General features: G+C 35.0%; 1 protein-coding gene and 1 pseudogene across 1 annotated transcript in view; both read right to left on the reverse strand.

Moving 5' to 3' along the window:
* The window catches only part of ZSWIM6 (zinc finger SWIM-type containing 6), a 172,313-nt gene that overhangs the window by 12,282 nt on the left and 133,071 nt on the right, over nucleotides 1-26,960 (reverse strand). The window contains exons 6-11 of the mRNA XM_011377361.2: nucleotides 14,114-14,293; nucleotides 9,580-9,756; nucleotides 9,159-9,305; nucleotides 5,424-5,570; nucleotides 4,242-4,502; nucleotides 385-520 (exon numbers count right to left, since the gene is read on the reverse strand). Of these exons, the coding sequence (XP_011375663.1) occupies nucleotides 385-520; nucleotides 4,242-4,502; nucleotides 5,424-5,570; nucleotides 9,159-9,305; nucleotides 9,580-9,756; nucleotides 14,114-14,293 (1,048 nt within the window). The remainder of the gene's footprint in view (nucleotides 1-384; nucleotides 521-4,241; nucleotides 4,503-5,423; nucleotides 5,571-9,158; nucleotides 9,306-9,579; nucleotides 9,757-14,113; nucleotides 14,294-26,960) is intronic.
* Nucleotides 14,860-14,978, reverse strand: LOC111730374 (annotated as a pseudogene).

Raw genomic sequence — 26,960 nt, forward strand, 5'->3', positions numbered from 1 at the left:
TATACTATTTAGCAGTTTCAAAAATCTAATTTTTTCAAAGCAATTAATTTAGGAAGGTTTTAACTGTTGCTGCCATGTGGTTAAACTTGACCTAAGACTGTTCTGTATTTCCGAACTCTAGCTTCAAGAAAAACTAGGAAAAAGCCACCATAAGCATGAATATGACAGCAGTCAAGGATATGATTCCTCATTTACTTTAAAACAGAAACCAAACAAGCCAATGAACAAACCATCACCATGACAGTCCAAGGCATATAAATAAATAGGTTCTTTAGATTTTCTGCTGCCTACAAGAAACATGAATGAATGAGAAATCAGTTAACAGCCATTTCTCCCAGTGGGGAATTTGGATTGCGTCTGCCCGGCTGGGCTGTGAATACGTACCGCATTGCTCTCAGTGCAATTTTGTATGCCAATTCAGCATCATGAGGTAGGAGAGAGGTGAAGAGATACTTGGCAAATGTGTGCATTGGAACGCTCTCCCGATGGATTATTTCGCCTAAACCACTATATGGTCCGGCTGTGGGAAGAGAGCATACACATTTTACATTCCTAAAAAAGGAACTAAGACTTCTTGTAAAGTATATCTTAAAATTTTTATGTAAACTTATAACATATACAAGTTAATCTGGTTAAGAATGTAATCTAAGTGACATGGTAGAAAGGAATACAAATTCTTAGTCAAAAATGATTCTACAGGATATAGTATCCAATATCGCATTTACTTCAGGAACAATCCCCTAACTGTACCATAGCTAAAACAAGAATCACAGAACTAAGAACTAAGGGGCAGAGCCTTTTCACACTACAACTGCTTCAGAGAAAAGCATAAAACTTCACTGAATTCAAGAAGCATCCTCTCTCAACGTGTATATCTGAGCATCCAGATTTTCAAATGCACAGATGACTCTGTAGCTTAACTTTGGAACCTGCTCCTGGACCCAATCAGTCTTAGGGGAACAGACAAGTCAGGTTTCCAGAAAACAAGAGCTCTGCCTCAGGGGATGGAGTTGGGGAGGATTCTGAACCACAAATCCCTATATAAAGACTTTAAACATTGTTGCTTCTAATAAGTAGAAATGAATATTAATTCTCAGAAAGTGATTAATAATAAAAGAGTAGTTACCCATTTGATACTCACCGTAGGCAAAAGAAAAAAAAAAAAAGAATTTAAAGTAACTGGAAATCTACCACATATGGGGCTCCAAAAGACCAATTTTAAAAGGAAAATTACATTTAAGCTGTCAAAATTCATTTCTTAGTAAGTTTTGACAGACATGGTGGCAGAGCTGACTTCCCCTATGTGCTCTCTGAATGCTGCCCTAAGAAGGGCGATACAGACTTTAAATAAATTTTGAAAGGAAACCACAGTGGTTAGTTCAACTACTTTCCACTTAGGTACTTTGAAGTTTAGTTACTGTAAAGTGTTTAATAAATTAGTTTCCATGTCACCTCTGAGTAACATCTCTGTCATGATTTCTAGAATTATGAACCATGACACTATTGCTCAAAGCACATAATGCATTTGTTTTCCTTGAGAAAAATCAGTCTGGCGAAGAGTTTAGAATGTAAGAAATGCAGTGCAGAAGAAATGGTGAGAAGAGTTACTGAACTGAGCATGGGGTAGGACATTATACATTATAGATCATTTTAATAGAGGTTATTTTAAATTTGTTTTATTTTTTGGTTAGTATTTTTGAATTGTTCATTATTTAAGTGCTTTGAAAATTATATAGTAAATCACTTATTTTTTTTACCTAGGCAAACTAAAATCCATCCTAGATTTCTAATTTTACCAAATATATTAATCTTTTTTCCTTGTCTTTAAGATATTTTAAAATGTTTGAGTGATCTGACATTCTTTGAAAGTTGATATAGCAGTATAGTTCCACCTTTAGTTCATACGACGAGGCCAAATTATTTAGGTTATTATTATGGACTGAATGTTTGCATCTCCTACCCCAACTTAGTGGGCTGAAGCCCCAACTTCCAATGTAACTGTATTTGAAGATAGGGCCTTTATGGAGGTAATGAAAGTTAAATGAGGCCATAAGGTAGGGCCCTGATCCAATAGGATTAGTGTCTTTATAAGAAGAGACATCAGAGAGCTAGTTCCTGCAACATTCTCTCTCTAAAGGCAGCCATCTACAAGCCAGGAAGAGGGCCCTCACCAGAAACTGAATCAGCTAGCACCCTGACCTTGGACTTTCCACCCTCTGTGAGAAATAAATTTCTATTGTTTAAGCCATCCAGTCTGTGGTATTTTGCTATGGCAGCATCAATAGACTAAGATACTAACTATTTTACTTAAGGACTAATTATAGCAAATTTGTAGATTATCTTCTTCATTTCTTCTCCATTTTATTCCATTGTTTCCCTTAAATGATCAAACTACCTTTTTGTACTATGCAGAGAAAAAGCCAGGATACACAATCAACATTTTGCTATGACACCTCCCATTAAGCAAAACATTCAGTCAGGTATCGCATAATTATTTGTGAATTAATAATCAATAAAATTCCTGAACTCTAGTATACTAAATAATAAAAGACTGAAATTTGGTACTAAGATCCCCAGAAGTACTTTTCCAATATGCCAATTGATCCAGTATGCTAACATTGTGGCCAGAAGTGATTAACACTCAGCAACAATACAGGGTTACTGCTTCCTCTTCTTCAGGTACCTGAGTCTAATTAATTTGCCCCTGAAATGCACAGAGTGCAAAAGCATGAAGAACTTGGTGTCCCAGTGCAGTCAATTCAATCATGGAGTGCTTATCTTCTGGAGTTTACAGAAATGGTCCCTTGGCTTTCCCCTTGGACTGCTTCCTGTCCTGTACTGCCCGCTCTTCGCAGGCTTAGCGGGGACAGGAAGGAACAAAGGCTGGGATGAGTCAACAACACTCTTCATCAGGCACAGATCTCATAAAAATGTTTAATGGGGGAGGTATAGACTAATCAAAAACTAGGACAAAGTTAAAAAATATTCATGAATAATGAACATGAAGACATTTAAAAAGGAAAATGATAAACATATCAGATGCATCAACTCGGAAAAGCACACACCCTCTTCCCACCTTCAATATGATGGAAACCAAAAGTCAGTACTGAGAGCCAGTGACAACATAAAAAAAAGTTGTGGCTAATAATTCTGCTTATATCAAAGGGAATTATGAGAAGAACTAAAAGAAAACAGTAATGAAAGAATCAAGATCACCTGAAATGTGCCAAGATGGATTTTTATGTTTAGAAGGAAAAAAACCACTTCAGTAGAGTGCTTAAAAATATTAATACTAGAAATTTTTATCAAAATTAATTACATTATAAAGAACATTTTCCCTTTAAAACGCATTTCTAAAACACATAAATGTATAATGTACTTGGTGAAAATATTTTCTTTCAAATAGGTCATTAGCTTTGCAAAGATAAAAAAGTTCTGAAATGCTATTTTCCCTAAAATATATATAACAGTTCTGAATATTAGATGAAGATACCACACTTTATGAGCCTATCAATCACAGAGAATCACACAATAATAACATATATGTACTTGAGCGATAGAAGCAATTTTATCAATTAGACATCACCTAAATTTATGCAAAAGATTAGGTTACCATACTAATTGTACTTATTCTTTTCGAGAAAAATTTTTTTTAAAATAATGCCAGCCAAAATTTGTTAGGCCCTTTAGCTCCTGACTTTATAAAAATAAAATAAAATTAAGACATTACCTTGGAGAGTCTATGAAACTTTAACTTGGTGAATCTATATCTAATGAATTCTCAAATGATTAATCAACACAGTGGAAATTCACTCCTGCAGCCTTCAAATCTTTGGTAGCATGTGCAAATGACATATTCAAAACCTAGACATCATGTAACTGCCAATAATTCAGAGGAATGCCAACCAATTTTCATTTTATTACTTAATTGATCAAGCAAAGAGGAACAAGGCTATCAGCAATAGCTCACTAAATATCAAATTTGCATTTATCTCAGGAACAACATGGCCAAAATACAGTTCTTTTCAGAGCCTGTAGCTAATGGGGCTATCCTACACGGTCACCTAAATCAAATGACACAAACCTAAACATCTCCACTTTTTTATTAAGTGATACTATTTTTGGATAATAAATACACCTATGACTATACCAATCAGAATAACTACCATATTAAATGCATTTAATAGTGCCTTAATACAACTGGCTAAACAAGTGGGAAACTTTTTTTTTCATCAAACTACCTTCTAATAGGAAGACTGCTTGCTTGCGAAAAATTTTCACCAGTGTGTCATCCAATTCAATTTCCTGAAGCTTGGAAATGAGCTGCTCCTCATTCCGGCAAACCTTCTCTTGTGTGTACAGCCCATCAGGCATGATACGCTGCTGTCCCAGCCCGATCAGGGCTACTTCCACAGCTAGCGTTAAATAGGATTCCCCTTCTTCTAAGAATTTGTGTGCAGGTAGATGCTGGTATTCCAGAGACTTGCACTGTCCCATATTCTCTGTAAAATGCAGAAAAATCAGAGTTCAGAAACTACTTCTGTAGGTACAAATGTTTATCTTATCCAAGACTTATAAATATGAATTACTGACTTAATTCCAAGAGGCCAAAAAACATATTTCTTAGGTTAAAGGGCACAGTTTCCTAATATCTTTTAACAAATGGCCACAAATGACTAAATGTGTGTTTTGTGGGACAGAATATTACAAATATTTTTCTCCCATTGATAATCAATCACCAAAGAAAACTATAAATCTAAAAAGATACTAAGAATACTTAAGAGTGGAAAAAAATTTTAATTAAACAAGTATAAAATTAAATGATGACTGCAACAGTTATCAATTTTTAAAAGCCTGGCATTATAAGTTTCCATACTTTTATCATAGTGTTAAAATTTATAATGAAGACAGTAGAGAACACAAAACACGTAACCCAATTTCAAGGTCCTTTTTGTCATCAAAGAGTCATCAGTTATCATAAGAGTAATGACTCTGAGCATTCTCTTATCTCTGTTAAGGTATTTCTATTAGAAAATGTGACAAACTGCAACCATCAAACTCGCAAGGAAAGCGCAAGTCACACCTTTCACCCGACAGAGTTTTGGGTCACCCATAATTAATGAAGGCAATCACCACATGAGAAAATATGGAGGAGCAAGATAATTAATCCTCTGAGCGCACTCAGCCATGGGAGCAACAAAGGGACAATCCTTCCCTCCCACATGATGCACATTCTTATTCTCTATCTTGATGCTGGAAAACAGTCATGAACGTAGATAAATTCTTAGATGCAGAATCACTGACTAGAAGGGAACGAATATTCTTAAGTTCTTCACACATGCTGTCAACCGCTGACTCTAAGACCAATGCCATTCAGGGTTTAGGAAAAAAAAGGCATATGAGACAAATGTTGATGATTTTACCTGTAAAATCTGAGAACCCAGGGAAGCTTTCATCATCCATGTGGCAGGCTTCCATAAGGCTGCTGAAAAGAGTGCCCACAGGGTCTAGCGGGTGTCCAACCCAGCCCTCCAAATTGGTTATCGAGGTTATGCTTTTATGGGGTAGCTCTGTATAAAGAAGGGGAATTGAGAGAGAGAAAGATGTAAAGAGAAGAGAGGCTTTACCATTTAATAGCAGCATCCTGACAAAATTAATACTGAATTTAATTAAAAAACAAAGATATACATATCCCCAACTTGTGAACTATTTTGAGTTCTAAAAGTTCACCTGTAAATCAATATAAATGGTACTAGCTTCCCAGGAAAACTCCCAAACATCTATTTAATTCATGTGTCCAGGGTACTACTGAGTTAACATTACTTTTCACACTATTAAATTATGTTGAATAAGGAAAAACAAATTCCAAATTTTCACCTGAGAAGCCCACTTCCTAGGAGTGGCATTAGATAAGACTAAAAAGGCCCTCTGAAGTTACCACTGGGTAAACTCTACAACTCTATTGTGAAGATACTCTCAGTGTCAGTGCTCAATAGATCATCTAAACTGGAGACCAGAGGGCAGCTGTAGCTTGGGTCAGACTTTGACTCCCCTATATTATTAAATTACTCCCCAATATCCTTATGAAAGTCTTCCTTATCATGGATAAGCCATTTAAGAGAGGACTTTGGCCATAAAGAAGAATTACAGCAGAAGATAACATATAATTTGGATGAAACACATCCTTTACATTTTCTTCAGAATGTTAGCATTTTCAAGTTCTTAAGTTAAACTACAGAGTGCTGAAAAAGGCTGCAAATATTTTAAGATATATTCTGTTGTAAATAATGCAATATTTTACATCTAAGTGTTTACTAAAGTAATAAATAACAGCTCCTTATTAAAGGAAAACATAATAAAATCTATATGTAATATAAAATATACAGGAAAAAAATTGGCTTGGAGATAGCCAAAGAGCCATTCCATGAATCTAACACTCCTTTAGACGACTTCTGGTTTTGGACTGTCAACTATCAGTACATAGAAATGAGGCATAGCCCAGTATAATGTATTAAAATTTGTAAAAATTGGGTCCTACATTCCTTGGAAAGAGCTTTCCTTTTGGTTTCTGTCACTGGCTTTCATATATATAACAGTACGAAAAAATGAAAAAAAAAAAAAAAGAAACTTGAGCATTAGTCTTGAGAACAACCAAATATGTATGTTTGATGGGAGAAAAATACATATATATATATATTCGTAGATATATGGTGAAGGTAAGTGTTGTGCTTATACAAATAAATCTATTGTAAAGGAATGGAAACAGGAAAAATTTTACAAAGTATTTCCTCTGTGTCCTCTTTCATTTCTCACAAAAATTAGTAAAACAAATAATAACAAACAAAACACACACACACACAGAGAAATGGGAGAAATAAAAATCAGAATACAGTTTTTTTTCAGAATCAAGAAGTTGAGCTAAGTGAAATAAGTCAGACACAGAAAGACAAATACCCTATAATCTCACTTATATGTAGAACCTAAAAAAATTAAACTCCTAGATACAGAGAAAAGACTGGTAGTTGCCAGAGATGGAAGGTGGGTGAAATAGGTGAAGGTGGTCAAAAGATATAAAATTCTAATTATAAAATAAGTCACAGAATGTAATGGACGGCATGGTGACTGTCGTTAATAACATTGTAGCACATATCTGAAAGGTGCGGTAAGTGAAGAGATCCTAAAAGTTTCTCATCACAAGAAAATTTTTTTTAACTCTATGTGTGACAGATGTTAACTAGACTTACTGTGGTGATTATTCTGAAATACAGAAATATTAAATCATTATGTTACACACCTGAAAATAATATATGTAAATCATATCTCAATTTAAAAAAAAGAAGCTGACATATGCCACATAGTATTAAAAATGTACAAGATATTTCATTTACTAATCTTGGCTGCATAACAAATAGCTGGTATGGCAATTTAGAATTATAACAGCTATGAAAAACATATTCTTTAAATATGGACGAACAAAAAAAATAGGGAAAGATAAAGGTATAGATATGTAATCCTAGTAATACTTAAGAATAATCTGAAACAAAAGTTTTCATTGCTCCCAGGATAAAAGAGAAATGTGTGTAAGAGTGGCCTCAAAGATCATCAAAGGAGCCTAATTAAACATGTATTCTAACATTTTACACTTTACATTTCTTAGATATTGCAACATTTTTACTAAACTCATTTTAAAAACGCTTCTTGGTAAAGGTTATGATACGATTTTTAAAGATCAGATAATCATCATCATGAACTAGCTCTCTTTTTATAGTATAAAAAGTGTTCACTCTCTCTTAGCTTGAATATTATTATCCTTTATACTTTCCAGGAGTAAATACCTCTGGCCATATATGGTGTGTGTTTAGAACAAGGGGAATTTGAGAAAACACATCTGGTAACTAGTGATGATATGAAGAACATGAAGAATTGGACAAAGTCATGATTATCAGGAATATCACATACCAATCGCATCTGAGCTCCTCCTTTCTTTGGTTCAAATTTTACCTTTGGAATTTACTTTCATCATATAAATGATAATGTTAGTTAATATTTTATTAGTACTTCCAATACAGAGGATATTAAAAGTTACAAAAAAAACCACTCAGTTCAACCTCCAGCCTATTTCAACAACTTTTGATCATTTTTAGCTGTACTCTAGGTGGTGTGCATATAATCGCCCAAGGATTAGAAACGAAAACGTAGTAACAAAAAGCCAAAACAAAACAAAACAAAACAAAAACCCCAAAAAAACCCCAAACCGAAAAACCACAGCAACTAAAACTCTTTGAAATAGAGAGTAAAAACAATCCTACCAAATAAACACAGATCATAGTTATGAAGGAGCAAGAGTGTATGGATTAATCAGAAAAGGAATACATATTTTTTTTTTTTCTGATCAGAGCCTTGCGTGTATAACAAACTTCTGCAATTACTATTACTCAGTAATGCTAATTTAAAATTTAAAAGATTAACTGAGATAAAGAAGTTAAATGTGTCTTGTTGGTTGAAAGTTCATCAAATGTTATTTACAGAATTTGAAAACTCCAAGGAGTTCTGTTCTGGTCACTTTAAATAAATATCATGTCCTTATGCATGAATTATTATAACCAAAAAATTTTAGAGTGCTTACTCAATACGCCAGGCCCTGCGTTAAGTGCTTTAAAAGAATTGAGTTTAATTATCTCAACAACTCTGATAGGTCCTCAATTGAGCCCCATTCGACAGATGAGGAATCCAAGTCAGAGACGGCAAGGCATTGCCTAAGGTCAAACACAGGCAGTCTATTCCCCAGAACCTTTACTGTTAAGAATTATGATGCACTTTCACAAAATATTTGGCTAACTAGCATTTTAGATAATTTAGACATATTAAATAGTTACTCAAACAATAAAAAAAAAATTGGCTCCCTTAAAAAATTAAACTAAGAAACTTAAAAAAAAAACAAAAACAAAAAACCCCCACCTTATTTCTTAAAAAAATTCAACCAGAAAACAATGCCTAAAATTTCTTGCACGTCAGCTATTGAATATTTCAAATGAGTGGTGACTATAGCCATCTCCATCACCCTAATTTAAAAGCCGTCTCTCCCAGAAGAACACAAAACCTAGTGATGTCATCACCAGGAATCCCATTCCAATGGAAACAAACTCCTTCACATTCACCTTTTTTTTGAGTTCGGAACATTTCCAACTGTTTCTGTTGCTGTCGTCTTAACGTGTTAACAATAGCTATTGCTAGTCTCAGTGCTTCTCTGGGGTACCCATGAGAACGTAATGCATCCACTCTTGCACAGGCTGTAGGAACATGTTCTAAAACAGAAAGTTAAGGGGACAGAGTTACCAGCGTTGATTATATCTACAAAACAAGACTAAATAGTAACATGTTTCCCCCTAAAATACTATTAAAAAAGACACAAGAAATCATTTCTGAACTTGGATTTGAATGAAATACTCAGCTCCTATTGCCAAGCATTCATCCATCTCCCATTGAATCCCTCAGCTCTCCTCCTCCCACTCCAATAATGCTATAGAAACGAAACAAAGAAGTAAGTCATGGAAATGTCTTTCCGGTTTGGCCACTTACCATGCCAGAGGGGCCACCCACGGGAGTCAAAAAGGGAGTTTTCAGTGTCGTCATGGTAACAGTAGTTGGTGTATAGGTCACTGCTGATAATGTGCTGCAAATGGCTATCTTGCCAGTGGAGATCGCATGCCTCGATGGCTCGGGTGAACACTGTCCGATGTGGCCTGTTCGATGAATCTGTTTTTTCCACAATTCAAAAAGCCATGTCAGCCATTATTCACATGTAAATATAGCAATCATACCACTCTGTGGCCAGATGTTCATGAGCACACCCACACACATTGTCCTGCACCCCCTAAGCAGAAGGATGAAGGGTGAATACTCTCATGTCCTAAGTACTAGGAGGCAAGTCAGCCCAAAGAGCCACCATTCACTCACTTGTTTTATAACCAAACACAAACACTCTGCAGCCATCAAAGCTAAGGTTAAAGGCATCCTGCAAAAAAAATAAATTGTCAAGTCTAGTTTCCATGCCAAATACACTCAAAGGAGGCACTCGGCACAAAAAAGAATCACATGAAAACTCACTGCTCCCCACTTCTGAGGTGCTGTGGTGGGCTGCCCTGATGGGATCAACAGCTCTCACAAACACTATGCAAGAGATGCGACACCAGCCATGGAACCTTTCAGGAAGATGCAATCAGCCTTTAAAGATATGCATAAGGGTTGTGCTTTTGGTTGTATTTTTTAACTATATTGTGCGGTTTTGCACAATTAAACTATTATGCTTCTTGGGATATAATGATTAAATGCCACTTTATATCCCAAAGGGCATAAATGCATATATTTAACATTTCACAAAGCCACACAACATAGCTACAAAACAAACCAGCGCACTTACCTTGCCCCTACAGGCTGCCTCCTGACTCCTGTGCAGGTTCCATGACTGGTGTGATGTCCCCAGCATAGTGTATGCCGGGGCATCACAAAAGAGCAGAAGCATACACTCCGAAGAGGGTTCAAGTTTCAGGACCTGACGAAGAAAAGAAATGTTTGGGGAATAAAGGATAGTCTCACCCCAACTCCAGGGATTATTCAGTTCCTCTGGATCACACGGTTCAAATTCTCCCTGCATTCCCACCCCCTGGGTCCCCACTCTAGACTTACCTTTCAGCTGTGGCACAAACCTTAATGAGCCTCAACTGAAAACCAGGGAAACAAACTATTTTTATTTATGCATACTTTACTTAGCTCAAGTACCACCCCTCACTGTTCTGAAGCTTAATTAAATGAGAAGGAATATCTGAAGCTTCCTAGTTGATAAAGTAACATCTTCCTGTCAATGGAGCTTTGACTAAGCACAGACACAAAGGAAATCATAAAAACCAAAAACAACAGAATCGAGAAGAGTTCTGAGAACTCATCTAGTTCAAGCTCTCTATTCTGCTGATGGAATTGAAAATAAAAAGTAAAGAGACTTGCCAAGGTCACAAAGCCAGACAATGGCAATCAAGATCAAAACACAGATATCCTCATTCCAAATTCAGCTATTTCTTTAACAGAAAGACATTACTTCAGCTTGGTCTCAGGTCGATTTAGGTATCTGTATGTGAATGGCGGACATATCAAAATGCATAAATGATATAATCTGAGAAGTATAAACACGGGTATATCTGTTTTGGCCCCTGCCCAGACTCCTTGCTAGCAGTAGACAAATGTACACCTTGCAAATGAGAAGAGCGGGCCCTGTGTTTAAGGGCTTTTTGAACATATTTGTGCTTTTGGCTGAGCAGAATAAATATACTCCTATGCAATAAGACTTCTCATAGTCAATCAATCGAATATTACAAAGACTAAATCTCACACATTTTTAAGTGACTTCGTCATTTCATTTCTTTTGTTTAGATTAGATCATAGAATTTAAAACTAAAAGGAGACTTTAAAAGAGTCTCTGTTATGCATGTCTTAGAAGATGAGGAGTTCTACCTGTTGACTGTGTGCTGGCTGTGGTTTCAATAACAAAAGCAAGCTGTAGAATAAGATTCCACTTAAAAAAAATAAAAACCTTAACTTTTCACATATTTGCACATGATTATATGGGTACAGAGAAAGGTACAGAACACACACCAGGCTTTCAATAGTCATTAGCTCTAAGAGAACAATAAAACGAACTGTAACAAAAATGCTAAATACTAATGAAATATTTAAATGAAAATGTAGGATATAAAGCTCTATAATAACATGGGAAACATAAAAAAATAATTATTATATATACAATGACTAAAAAGATACAAACAAAAAGTGGGTTTGATTAGGTGTCAAAATTATGGTCAATTTTTATATCAGATGTCTGTTTTTTAAAAATTTTTGCAATAATGTGGAAAAAAGAAACATTAATTTTTTTACATAAAAAAGAGACTTGTAAAAATTTTAATAAAGTATATAAATATAATACAGGCTGATTAAAGAAAATTTGGGCAATTCAGAAAAGTAAAAGGGATAAATCAGTTCTTTTATCAAAAAATTAAAACAAACAATCGGCTATCATTCTGGTATATTTAAAAAATAAAAAATATATATTCTTTCAAAGGATGTGGATTCTGTTATTGTTTTTGTTAATGAATTCTAACAAATAATCTCAGCAAAGACAGGGCCTGATTTGCCCTTCACATTCACTTTAATGTGCCAAAAAATGCAATTCTGCCCGTGGTCTATACCACATGCACACCCCACCCAGCTGCAATGGCATGGCTGCTGGGCTCTGCTGGTTATAGCTGGCTCTCCCCTAGCAACTTGCTCAGCTCTCCAATAGAAGCAGTGCAGGCTGAGCACCGGAGCCCTTCTGTAGGGATGGCTCTTCTGACAGTCCTTCTGGAGGATGTGGGTACTCTGCTAAAAGCAGGAGCCTGGTGCCTTTACACACAACAGCTATAAATATTGCCCTCAGAAGCTATGTCCTGACTTCACACCCCTGGGCCAAACCATAAATAAAATGAATTATTTCATCAGGAAGCTGGGCCACTTTCTAAAGCCTATGACATATTCCTGTTTAACCAAGGGGAAAGTAACCAAGTGGCGAGTAAAAGTCAAGTGTAAAATGTTAGGATGGTGGTCCCAAAAAGCAGTTGGGGAGTGAAATACACAGTAACCTCCGAATATAAAGAATAAAAGAGTAAAGATATTGCCTATGTAGATATAGGCATACTCCTTCCTAGCAATGCAAGACAATAAATGTTGAATGACTAAACTTGAAAATTCTGAGCTCTGGAAAAGAATGTGGGGCATAAAGGGTACATTTATTTTCTTTTAAGTTATTAAATAAAATCATCACGGGCAATAAAAGTATGACAGATTTCAAATACTGATTTCCCAAGCAAGGATCTCTAGACAAAGCAGAGCCAGACGATCATCTTTCCAAAGCCCTAAAATTTCTTTTTGAGTGGGCAAATCCCTATGGAGTAATACACATAATATTCTTTGTAGAGACTGAAAACACTATGCTAACATCGCATTCACACACAGCACACTGTCCAGCTCTTTCCAGGAGTACTGACTCCATATAGGGCCAGCACATAGTGAATGACAGTCTTGATTCTGGATCCTTCTGATGTCATTTAACTCTCACCTTCCATCATAACCTCAAAATCTTTCAAGTTTTCTCACAAAGAGGTAGCAACAGCACAAAATCACACAAAAAGAATGACATACATTAGTGAATGAAATTTTTATTTGCAAGAGTTAACTATTTTATGGATTTGGTTCTGAAAGAGAGGAGAAAATCCTGTAGTAGCCGGAAGGGAAAGTGAGACCAAGGAAAGATTTATTTTTTAAAAGATGAGAGGGACTTAGGCTAAATGGGTAGATCCAAAAGATAGAAAGAAGCTGAAAACAAAAACAAAAACAAAAACAAAAAACAAAAAACATGATAAAAACAAGAAACAGAGGTTTTTAAGAGGACATTTGGAAATGTCTAGATACATTTCTTAGTTGTCCCAAAGACTGGAGAACATTATTAGCCTACGGAGGTGGGAACAAGTATGCTAGACAAGCATGCGCAATAAAGAATTTTCCTAGTCCAAATACCAACAGCATTCCATGCCCTTCCAGACCATCATAAAATGTTCACTTGATACATACCAAAAGTAAGAATTATTAATTGATTAAATTACAAATTACACAGTAGTCCAAATATGAATTGACCTAAAGAGAGAAAAACACACAGCTCCTCAAGTCTCTCAATATTTTGTTTTATAAAAAATGACCACCCTATTCCATGATTTTTTAAATTAAAAAAAAACTAAATAGTTAATAGGAAATTTTATATAACATATAATTTTAAATAACACATATTAATACATATAAGTATTACATCCATCTGTATTCTGAGAATATGAAAAAAGCACACAAAGGTCTCAGGTAAAAATGAAAACACACACACAAACACACACACAGTCAAAACATATTAAGCCCTTGAATTATAGTAAATTCGTAAGTGGGAAAAATTATTTTCCCATATATATTGTTAGTTACTATTATAAACATATATGCACAATTAGGTAGATACAAAGTGAGCAAAATATTACTGTGGACTCACCTTGGTTGGCATTTGCACCCTGAGGCAGAGCATTGGTTAAATTGGGTAATTCACTACCATGATTTCCATCTTCCCATGGACAGACATCAACACTGTTCCACTTTTTCAGCTGTTTTAGCCAACTAGCCTTCTGCTCCAACTTGCAGTGGGGATTTAAAACTATACACATCCACAGAGCACCTAATTTAAAGGGAGAGAGGGAAGTAAATTTTTAAAAAATTATTAAAATGTTCAATTCTAATAGCTAATAATAAATTTTAAACCATTTCGAAATGGACCCAAGTCTACAATTTTTATAACTCAGTTCTCTCCTTAATTAAGCCACAACTCTCATGCCTAGTTTAATGGAAAGAGGACAACAGAGCCTGAATTTGAACCAAAGATCCAAAGATTGTTACACATAAGATGAAAGGTACTTAAAATGCTTATTGCAATCACCTTCCTACTTGTGTGACATTTTAGACAAAGAAGTCAATAAAGAATACAATCCTAAGGTCCAATATGCCATTTTAATTTACAAACAGATTTTATATATGGATACTGCAACAAACTTCTCTAAATGGTCCTACTGCACAAAAATTAAATGTCCTTCTCAGATGACCTTTACACAAAACCATAAAAGCATATAACAAACATGAATAAACAACGTCCTAGTTTCCTTATAGGTATTTCAAACTTTATTATGTTTATTAATTAGCTTGCATATCTACGGTATCAATAGTCTTATTTCTTTAAATTTTTTTAAACACCTACAGCACCTAGTATTCCTAGGTGGTCTCCCATCCAAACACTAACCAGGCCCGACCCTGCTAGGCTTCCGAGATCATATGCGATTGGGCACGTTCAGGGTGGCATGGCCGTAGACTTAATAATCTTTTAAAAATAAAATTCACTTTAACATACTTCTCTAAATGATTTAATCAGGTACTTATCTTTATATATAAATGAAGTCACCAAATTTATGTCTTTATGTGAATGATATTACTAAAAATTAATTCAAAATTTCACTTGTTTCTCAAAGGAAAAGCTATAATGAATTTAGGGGGCATAACTCATAATCTGAATTAAGATACTGATAAAATTTATTATTCCTTTCTACAGACTTCGAAGAAGTAGCTAATTCAAGCAAATATTTTACAAGTTTTAAAAGTTCAAGTTCTATTTTACTAATTTCAAAACAAGACAGATACCAGCACTTCAAAGCCATTCACAACACTTTTTCTCTGAAAAGGTATGTATATGTTTGGGTCTGTGTGTATTTTAATCAGTTGTATTAGTAAAGTGAATAATAAAGATAGGAATGATCATTGTTTATGTTCTGTCTGTCCAAATGAGATGCTTCACATTCTTCCACATTTAAAATTAGCAAGCTTCTTCAATTAGAAAATGTGATATTTTAAATATCAAACAACGTTTACCAATAGGAAATAAAAGTGACCACAATCTATCTAAACCACAGATCAGATATTTATAATTTACATTTCTATATATTTAAATACCAAATGAAAACAAAATGTGATCAGTCAAGATAGAGTAAGCCCAATACAGCTTATTTTCTCTCGATGATTATAACCAAATCTTTGAACAAAATACAAAAAGCAGCAATGTGAGGACTCTGAAAAGTAAACAACAGCGGGCAGACTGAGAAAATAAAACTTGAAGAAGCAAGCCATATGGGGGTGATTTCCTGTTATTTCCCCCTCTTTTCTCTCCTGGCTTGGACATAAGATTAGCCCCATTTGGGGAACTTTGTAGAGGCCATATTCAGCAAAAACTTGAGAGAAACTTCATTTAGCTGGTGAGAGGACTGGGAAAAGGGGACATGGACCCCACTCAGGAGCTGGAGAGGAGAGGATCCTGGATGCTGTGTACAAAGGGCACAAGTCCTGGTAACATCTCAATTGCATGAGACAGACCCCAAGAAGCACGCAAGGCCTTGAAAACTTTACTGACATCGTCACCCGAAGATGGTGAAACAGATCTTATGTTCTGAATCTACCCTGGTTGATTATACATTTTAAAAAACAAAAAATTCTCCAGAGGATTTTAATAGGACCCAGACTCTCACAACACAGTATTCAAAATGTCCAGGATCCAAAATTACTTGGCTTACAAAGAAAGAGAAAAATGTGATCAATTCTCAAGAGAAAAAACAATCAAGAGATGCCAACCAAGATGAACCAGATGTTAGAATGATCAGTCAGCGACTTTATATAGCAATTATTATAACTGTGCTTCATGAAATGAAGGTAAACACTATTGAAAGAAGTGAAATACGAACTATAAACAAGAACTAAGTGGAAATTTTAGAATTGAAAAAAACTATCTAAAATAAAAAATTCAATGGATGGAATCAATAGCAGAATAGACATGATGGAGGGAAAAGTCAGTGGACTTGAAGATATAAATTATCTCATCTGAAGAATAGAGAGAAATAATCAAAAGAAAATGAACAGAGCGTTAAAGACACGTAGGAACACAGCAAAAGGTCTAACATTTGTGTCACTGGAACCCCAGAAGATGAGACAGAGATGCAGAAAATTTTTGAAGAAATAATGACTCAAACCTTCCCAACTTTGGAGAAAGAGATGAATTTATAGATCCAAGAAACTCAGTTAACCACAAAAAGGGTAAACTCAAAGAAAATCACGCCCAAATATCATAATCAAATCACTGAAAACCGAAGATAAAGAGGAAAACCTTGAAAGCAATCAGAGAAAAATGAAATACCACGTATAGAAGAATGACTCAAATAAATTAGAGATTTCTCAACAAAAATCATAGAGAACGGAAGACAGTGGAATATTATCTTTAAATTGTTAAAAGAAACTGAAGTGTCAACCTAGAATTCTATAGCTAGCAAAAATACCTTTCAGAAATGATGTTGAAATAAAGGCATTCTCAGATCAGGGAAAATTAACAGCATTTGTTGTCAAGAGACCTGATCTAGAAGAAAAGTTAAAGGAAGTTCTTCGGGCTGAAAATAAATAATACCAGAGGGAAACTTGGAACTACAGAAATAAAGGAAGAGCTATTAAAATAATAAATACTCAAGTAAATAGAACAGACTAATTTTGTCCTTTTAAGTTCTTTAAAATAAGTATGGCCATTGAAAGCAAAAATCTAAACACTGCTTTATGGTGTTTTAAATGCATGTAGATGTAATACACATGAAAACTAACATGAAGGAGGGAGAGTAAAGGGACCCATATGGTTGTTAGACTCTACATGCTACTTAAAGTGGCAAAATATTAACACAAAGTAGACTGTTTAAGGCTAGATATGATTATTATAATACTGAAACCATTAAAAAGTACAAGGAGATACAAACAAAAAGGACAATATATTAAAATGAAATACTAAAAAATCTAAAATATTGAGAAGGCAGAAGAGAGAGAACAATAATAAAAACAGAGAAGATAAATAGAAAACAAATGATTAAATGGTAGACCTAAATTTAACCACATCAATAATTATATTAAATGTAAATAGTCTAAACATACCAATTAAAAGAGATGGTAACTCAGATTAAAAATCAAGACCCAACTTTATGCTGTGTAAAAGAAACACACTTTAAATATAATGGCATATATTAAATGGAAAAGGATGGAAAAGCTATACCATGCAAACATTTTCAAAATAATGCAGGAATGGTCATATTAATATCAGACAAAAACTTAAGGGATAAAGTGAACATAACATGATAGAAGGATCAGTTCTCCAAATCCATAATCGTATCTGGAGACTTCAATACACCTCTCTCAATAACTAACAGAGCAAATAGATAGACAATTAGAAAGGATTAAGAATACTTAACCAACACTATCAAACCAACTTAATCAAATTAGCATTTATAGAACACTGCAATAAACATTAATTGAAGAAAAACAAAACAAAATCCTACTCTTTTTAAAATGCACAAAGAACATTCATCTAGATAGTCCATATTCTGGACCATAAAGCAAACTTTAATAAATTCGAAAGAAGTGAAATCATACAAAGTATATTCTTTGGTGTAATAAAATCAAATTAGAAATTAGTAACGAGAGGATATTTGGGAAATTCTCAAATATCTAGGAATTAAATAACAAATTTCTAATTAACTCATGAATAAAAAAATAAGTCACAAGGGAAAAAATATTTTGTACTGAATATACAAATATCAAAATTTGTGATCTACAGCTAAAAAGTTTAGAGAAAAATATAGAATAAAAAACGCAAAAAGGAAAAAAAAAAAAAAGAAAAAAAAAATAAAAATACACATCAAAAAAAAACAAAAAAAAAAAAAACCCAAAAAAGAGAGAGAGCAATCAAAGCCAAAGCAAATTGAAGGCAAGCAATGACAGATGAAAAATCAATTAAATTGAAAACTGCCCCCCGCCAAAAGTCAATGAACCTAAAAGGTGGTTTTTTAAAAAGATCAATAAAATCAATAAAGCTATAGCCAAACTGAATGGAAAAAAAAGACAAACGAGAAGTTTCAGGAATAAAAGACGGCATATCATTACAGATCCTAGATGTACTAAAAGGCTCATATGGGTATACTATGAACAACTTTGCGCCCATTAATTCTACAACGGAGATAAAAAGGACAGATTCCTTAAAAATTACAAACTACCAAAGTTTACTTAGGAAGAAATAATAACTTGAACAGTCATAAATTTACTTAAAAAATTAAATCTACAGTTAAAAATCTCTAAATGCAGATCCAGCTGTTTCCCTGAAAAATTCTACCAAACATTTAAGAAAGAAATAATACCAATTCTACACAATATCTACCAGAAAACAAAAGAGAAGAGAATGGTTTCCAACTCATGTTATGAGGCCAGAATTACCCTGATATCAACACTAGATAAAGACATTACAAGTAAATGCAATTACAAATCAACATCCTTCCTGAAGAGAGAAGTAAAACACCTTGACAAAATATCAGCAAATCTAATTAAGAAATATATATAAAAGAAAATACACCACAACCAAATAGGGTTTATCTTAGGAATGCAAGGCTGGTTCAACATTAAAAATCAATCAGTATTACCAGAATAAGGAAGACAAAGCATATGACCATTTCGATTGATGCAGAAAAATCAAGTAACAAAATTTAACATCTCTTCATAATAAATAAAACTCTTAGCAAACTAGGAACAGATTTATTTAACCTGATAAAAGGTGTTAGCAAAAACAGTTAACATAATAATGGCAAAAAACTGAATGTTTTTCCCATGACACCGAAACAAGGCAAAGATTTATGTATGCTCTTACCACTCCTATTCAACAGCACACTGGCAGTTCTAGCCAGCCGATAAAGCAAGTAAAGGAGGTTAATGGCATAGACTGGAGGGGAAAAAATAAAACAGCCTCTATTTGCAGACAACTAACCTACAAAAAAGCACCTAGAACTAATAAGCTTAGCAAGGTCATATGATACAAGTTCAAAGCAAAAAGCTAACTGTACATCTCTATGTTAAAATGTTATTAAACAATTAGAGATCAAAATTTACCAAAAAAAGAGTACCATTTATAAAAGTAGGAAAAAAAAAGGTTATACAAGGATGAAAGGATGTTCTTAATGTTAGATGCAAGTTCAGAGCTATAATAGATATGGTCTTTTATCTTAACAGTCACCAATACAAAAGCTGTCATTAGCCTTAATAATCAAGTTAACAAAATTGAGTAAGTCCTTCTCCAAATTTTATCATTTCAAAGTTCCACTCTGGGCACTGATCTCTTTTCCTTCCCTTCCAACACATGCCTGAAACATCTGTAGCTTTAAAAATAAAGCTCTTTGATGATCAAACACTTCATTCCTTTGTCTCTTGGAAATATTAACCCTTTTAAGGACCCAAACAAAAACAGGACAGAGAACTCAGTGAGAACTTACCATTGCTAGCACCTAGCAAAGGACCTGGCATCTGGAAAGATATTACTGGTTCTTTCACAAAGGATGCTTAATTATTTGCTATGAATTACAATGAAAATGAATTCAATACCTTTACATTGCTTTCCCAGCTTCAATGCCTCAAAACGAATCACTGGTGTATGCATCATTCGGTTTCTGAATTATCCATGGCACATTTTAGCTCTAGTCTAGCTTTTCTCCACCATCTAGCATGCTTTTGCTCTCTTTTCCACTACTCTACCTAATCTACACTCAGTGATTTCAGCAAAAAGATGCACTGCAACGTACAAGCCAAAGTAAGCCAAAACTAGGAAAGGAACTTCTCTGGGAAGAAGGGGAAAAAAGCATTCTCTGCACATGGTGAATGCTTCCAATCTACTAATATGTAAGTGAGCCTTGGTAAATGTTAATTTCATCACCAAAATATGATGGCCGAAGAATTAACTTTGTTTTAAGTTATGTGAACGGAAGCTGTATCTGTTGGTTTGCATAGAACTTTTAGTACCATGAATACAATCATAAATACTGAATAAAAAGCTTTTTTATTAATATTAAATCAGTGTCTTTTCACTGACCAAACAGTCAGAGAACACAGGCAGAATCACACTGAGGAAGAAGACAAAACATCACAAAGGCCTTTTTGCTTACTTTTGCATTCCACCAAAAAATAGTGCCAGTGGATAAGCACCCAGATTCCCAGCAAATGTAGGTAACAAAAATTGATGAATTCCACATGCCCTGAAGGCTAGTCTTTTCCATCAAACATTTAGATGGACAAATCACCACCATTTTGCCCCACCTCACATACCCACTGCTTTACATTTCTAACTAGAATATATGTTTGATCAACGAGCTCTGATCTGGAAAGATATGGATTACCAGCCCCAAGAAGTTGAGCAAGCCCATTTAGACTCCCTGTAGCAGCAGTTCACTATTTAAACTATAGGGATAATAATTCCTACCTACTTCGTAGGGCTGTTTAGGCTTAAGCAAGATAATATATGCAGAAGTGTTCTGAAAACTGTGAAGTTCACCCAGTTCCAAAAGGTACACTCCTGCAAACACATGTGTAGAAAGACTTCGATGTTGAAGAAATCGAGAGTCAAAGATTAAAATAAGTTTGGAGGGGTCAGATTGCAAGTGATTCTTTGATTTTGGATAGGAACAGATTTTAGTCTCCCCTTTCCCCTTTGGCTTTAATAAGCTTTCAAATATGTTTTGTTTTTCCATAGATATTGTCGTCTCTAGCCTCCCAGGCCCCATCCAGGGTCAGAGAGTCACTTAGAGGTCCAAGATGCTTTGGATAATTTCATCCATATCTACCCATATGGAGGAGGCACTTCTGGTTTTCTTGCTCTCGTTCCCAACCCTACAGGGTTACATAACATTTCCTCTGTCCATGGTGACTTAATGAGAAAGGGTGGACAAAGAGTACAGTACTGAAGCCTGTGCAGACTCTTCCTTCAGTCTCCCCATCACATCCGCCTTAGCATCTTGGCCTAAACTTCTAGTCTACCATCCACTCTGCCTCCCTTTTTAGTTTCAACACTCTGGGTTCCACAGTCTTATTCTATAGGAACTCAAAATTAAAAGTTATCAGTACCCAAATTCTTATTACTGGAGGGGGAAAAAGCCAGAAGTCAAACCAAGTGACATTTGGTATGAGAATATGAAGGTGAGGAAGAATAGTTGTTAAACAAAAACTAATATAAAATGGAGCTGCAGAATCCTCTAGGATCATGTTACACTATTTCCTAATAATAAAGATTCAATTTTGACAAACATCCGACTTAGTCCAACATGGGGGTAAAGTTCATTGAAATAACAGAACTTCCTTTTCATATATTAGTATATTCTACACTGGTAAAGACATGTGGCATTTGAAAAATAACCATTAGGAGAAGCATGGAGTATTGTCAGATATATAACCACTGTCCTGGTTATCTATTACTATGCAGAAAACTACCCTGAACTTACTGGCTTATTTCAACATTGTTTGACTGCACTTCATGATTCTGTAGGTCAAAACTTCTCTCTCTCCTCTTTACTCTTCCCTCTGCCCCAACAGGACTTCTCTCCATGGACAGCCTGGGCTTCCTCACAGCATGTCTTTTAGTTAGAAACATCTTTTAGTCAGCCTCAGTCAGGGTAGCTAGGCTTCTTTTATAGAAACTCAGGGCCTCAGGATAGACCCTTCTAAGAGACAGGAAGTAAACACTTCCAGTTACTTAAGGCTTGTGCCCAGACACTGGCCTGGCATGTGCTCTGCCATATTCTGTTGGTCAAAACATTTATAAAAATTGGCCAGATATAAGAGGAGAGAATACAGACCTTGAGTTTCAATAAGAGCAGCAAGGAATCTGCGGTCATCTTTAATCTATCACAATTATCAGGAAAAATTATAAATCTGCTAGATTACACAATGGAAAACCAAGATATTATCAATGACTATGAGAATGCTGTTAGTTAAAAAAAAGTCAAATCCAAATAAATCACTCACTATATGGGAAGAGCTGCAAGTCAAGCAAAAACCAAATAAGTCATTATGAAAACTTAACAGCATAAAAGGTATCTAACACAATATTAAATGCTGGTTTGTATGCTAATTTTTTTATCCCTTCAAGGAAAATACTAACAATATCAGGTTACACATGTTAAGTTTCTAATTAGAGTCAACATTTAAAGTTTTAAAATGTCTGTCTTCAGGGTACAAAGATCGCTCTCTATCTACTTCAGCTAACATATTTCTAAAAGTGAATGGCATCTTTACTTATCTACCTGACAATATTTGCTGCCATTTATTGAATATTTACCTCATACTAACACTGTGCAAAGTATTTTACATATATTAATGTATTTCACCCTCACTAAAAAACTTTTTACAGATAAGAAACCCAAAGTATAGAGAGGAGTATAAAGGTTGAGTTGCTATTAAAGATGAGAGCCAGGATTTGTTACCAGACCCACATTCTCCCCTCAACCAATATTCTTAAACATCATGGTGTTTAGCCTTCTACCTAGCTATGTGGTCGGAAAGTATTTCTATAAATTAGGATTCGTATGTGCAGGTATGCGTATGAGAATTCTTATATTAATGATTTTAGTCTTTTGACAGAATTATCATTCCCGTCCTCGTATTTTAGCAGTATAATACAAATGATAATAGTACTGTCTAAAAGTATGACACAGCTAACAAACTCTGTATTTTAACCATGTGTCCTTATGTACTCAGAACATATCTCTCACATGTATAGAAAACATATCCAATAAAAACCTACACAGGTCCATCTAAAAAGAGCCTAATTAAAAAAAGAAAACTGCATTTTTCAGGGCTGACAGGCATAGCAAATAAGTAATTTCACTGTAGATTAAAACAGCAGATAAACAATCAAAGGCTCAACTTACAATTCAAGATTGATTATTCAAGTCAGAAGAGATCTGTTTTCTCTGAAAATATGATAATGTACTATGAGGTCTGTTAGACTGCAGTTGCGTCAGCATTTCTGGGATAATGTACTTATGTGTGACAGAGTGTGCTCTTTGCCTGCTGGGTGGAGCATTATGACCTGTGACTGAATAAATCAGCTGGCCATTCTATATCTATTGCTTACACCCACAGTCAATAAAATTTGTTTTTAAAGTTCCTTCTACTTCATGGTTTTTTGTAAATATACAAATTAATTCAGTATGTAAAAGCTACACATTTTCTATAAAAACACTTTGGAATATTTGATAAATGTTGCTCTTCTCCCTGTTTGCTAGATGGACAGAGCACAGAGGAAGTGGCCAGGGGAAGAGGGAGCAGAGGAGCAGGGCCACATCACCTTCTCTAAAGGTGAAAATAAGAAAGGTCAGTGAATTCCTTTCTTTTGTCTCAAAGGTGGAGAATAACAACTGTTCTATGCATGGAAAGTTTAATTTCTACTTTTTAATATGTTCATTCCTATGAAATAGCAGGCCAAGTAACACAATCACTTTTGGTATTTCTCAGGGTTCCACAGTTATAAAACAATTTGCAATATTTAGCATATTTATTTTTGTTCTCAGAGGCTATTATAAGAGGCTAGAATTTCATGCATGATCCAATTAACTAATTATACTTATTTAAAGGCCATGAAATGCCTAATTGCAGTCACACATAGGAGATCACTGGCATAATTAGTTGTGCTAACAAAACTACAGTCACAAAATTTCTTGGGTCAGACACACGAAAACCATGACCCTAATTATAGTATGTTCTCAGTACAATCCAGTCTTAATAATTCAGCCAGCCATGTTTGGAAATTAAGTTTAACTGGTAAAAATATTCTCCTTACTTTAAATTTGATATGCTATCATCTAATTCACTAAAATGACTCTGGGAAATTTTGAAAATAAAACCTCAGGGATACTATAAAGAGAAAGTTTTTGAGATCACTTAGTTGCAGGGCTAAACCCTCAGCAAAGGGGCATACGGTTATCATTTAACCAGGCTCTGAGAAAAGAATAAAGTAGAGTAACTATCTTTTTGTTGTCAAGAAATAAAATAAACCACAGGTACTCCAAAACAGTTCACTGGTGTCCTGGATAATGTTCCTTTTGGGTAAACCTGTGGCCCCCATCTAAGATGCAGTCTTCCCATCCCATCTGGTTTGTCAGTGCTGTCACGTCAACAAGCAATATTCATCACAACCAGCCTGATCTCCCTCATCGGGCACCTGATTCTATAGGAAATGACCAGAGCCAGCTCCTCCACCACTCACCGCCCTTCTCACTTTCGAAGGAGGGAAGGTAGGAAGGACAGAAAAAATCAGAAAGGAAAAAAGTCACCATGACAGACAATGTCTTATTCTGAGAGACAAAAGTTAGTGAGAAAGAATGTGAACTGTGGTAATCTTCAAACACATTTTCCATGTACTCTGAGCTGGCTGCTTAATTAAGCTGTCTTCACAAACAGTTCCATGATTTGTCCAACAGTGTTGACTCCAAGTCTATATATATAAATCTATTTCTGCAAATACTCTTTAGGTCTTCAGGATGCCTCTCTCCCACAAGCTTCCCACTGAATTCACTTTCCCAACATAGATAAAAGACTCTTGGAATGAGAAAGTAGTGTGCATTATCTAAATTACCTTATTTTAGGCTTCAAGAATCCACATTACGCTCATTTCTACAGATAAGGAAACCGATGTTCTATCTCAGATAAGGGACCTGTCCAGGGCTATACAGCTAGTAAATACGAGGATAAGAATCCATTCTTAGTGTCTGGCTCTAATAATTCTGTTCTTTATATTCCCTTTTGAAAATAAAACATGCTTGGTTAAGTGTGGTAAAGAATTACTTTTGACTATATATTACATAATGACACAGAATAGTGACTTATAATATGAAATGTATTAGATCTAGTCTCAAAATTTTCTGAAACACATGTTACCTTATATAACCTCACTTCTTTGATTGTCTTAGGCTGTCTTGGGCTGTTTTTTTTTTATTTTTCACTTACTCATTCTGTTTTCTAACTAGAGTATAAGCTCCCCAATAGCAGTGCCTACCATAGGGCACTGTAAACAGTAGGTTCTTATTAATTTATCTGCTATTCTGGTAAGGCACTCCACTGTCCACCGACCATACTTATGGATAAATGCTTCCCTGAGCCACTAATACAACAACTTTCCTTTCACTTACCATGGAGAAACAGTTTAGGACCAAAGATAATCAGCAGCTCTACCAAAAATAATCGAATTTACCAATGGTTATGATTATAGACTATTGATGATCAAGTAAACACTAGCACTATGGTTGTACAAGAATAGCAAGGAAAAGGGCTTGTAGTATTCTATCCTATGAGACCTGCAATTTTAGTCATAAAAACAATTTCTAATGCACTGACTACTGTATGAAGTTCAGAAAGAACCTGTGATGGGTACTGAGTTTCTTGGAGAACAGAATGTTTCATTTTATTCTAATTCATTCTATTACTGAATTAAACTTTGATGTATTGGTCTTGACAAGTGCTTCATGCTGATTGTATTGTGTATGATAGTATAATCACTCCCCATGCATTTCCCACTGGCTGGCTGATTAATGCAATAGATTACCTGCAGCATTGATGGCAAGGGGAAATCATTGCCCTTCTGTACTCTAAACTGTTTATATTTCAGTGTGTGTGTGTATGTTTTCATGCGCGTACACAGGCACTCATGAAGATCCACCTGTGCGTGGGCAGAAAAGGTCAGATAAACCAGAAGGATAGGAAAAGAAAACTGGGGACACAGTGAAAATCAATGCCTTTCAATCACTGTTTTCAGTACACCAAAAATACTCACTTCTTAATGCTTCCAAATAGGTGTTTAGCATTACAACTTAATTATTCATTCACTTTTTTATTCACAAATACTTACTGAGCACCAACCAGGCAAATTTTTCCCCCTCATCTTTACAAGAAAACTAATTAAAAAAAAAATGAGTCACTTTCAATGTTCTAATTAATGGGCAAGAAGGGGAAAAGGTGGTAGTGTTATCGAATGGACACTAACACATGGATGAAAAAGTATGGCTTTGAAATTAGTTTAGATGCTCCATTAAAGACAGAAACTATGCAGTGGGGTCAAAACAAACTGTCAGGTTACTTGATCTTGGAGATCAGACTTTTGTTTTCTTGGTGGCATTTTGAAAGCATTCCTCTAATGGGATTTTCTCGCAGTTCCAAGCTTAAATTTGACCCACATACCCTGTTTAGGCTCCTCCCATCTAAGTACCTCAGCCCTTGCTCATCCACAAAGGAAGACTGTGGCTTACAATCTAAGGCATTTCAGGACCGCTGATCACTTAATTCTACTTGATTCCTAATTTATGAATGATTCCCACTCTCTCCTCCAGGTTTGCTGAAGCAAATTTTGAAATTTACTAAAGTAACACCAAATGAAAGGGGCTGGGAAGCCTGACCTAGGGTCAGCAAGGTCTGGCTGG

This window comes from Pteropus vampyrus, unplaced genomic scaffold, assembly GCF_000151845.1.
Source record: "Pteropus vampyrus isolate Shadow unplaced genomic scaffold, Pvam_2.0 Scaffold310, whole genome shotgun sequence".
Taxonomy (NCBI): Eukaryota; Metazoa; Chordata; class Mammalia; order Chiroptera; family Pteropodidae; genus Pteropus; species Pteropus vampyrus.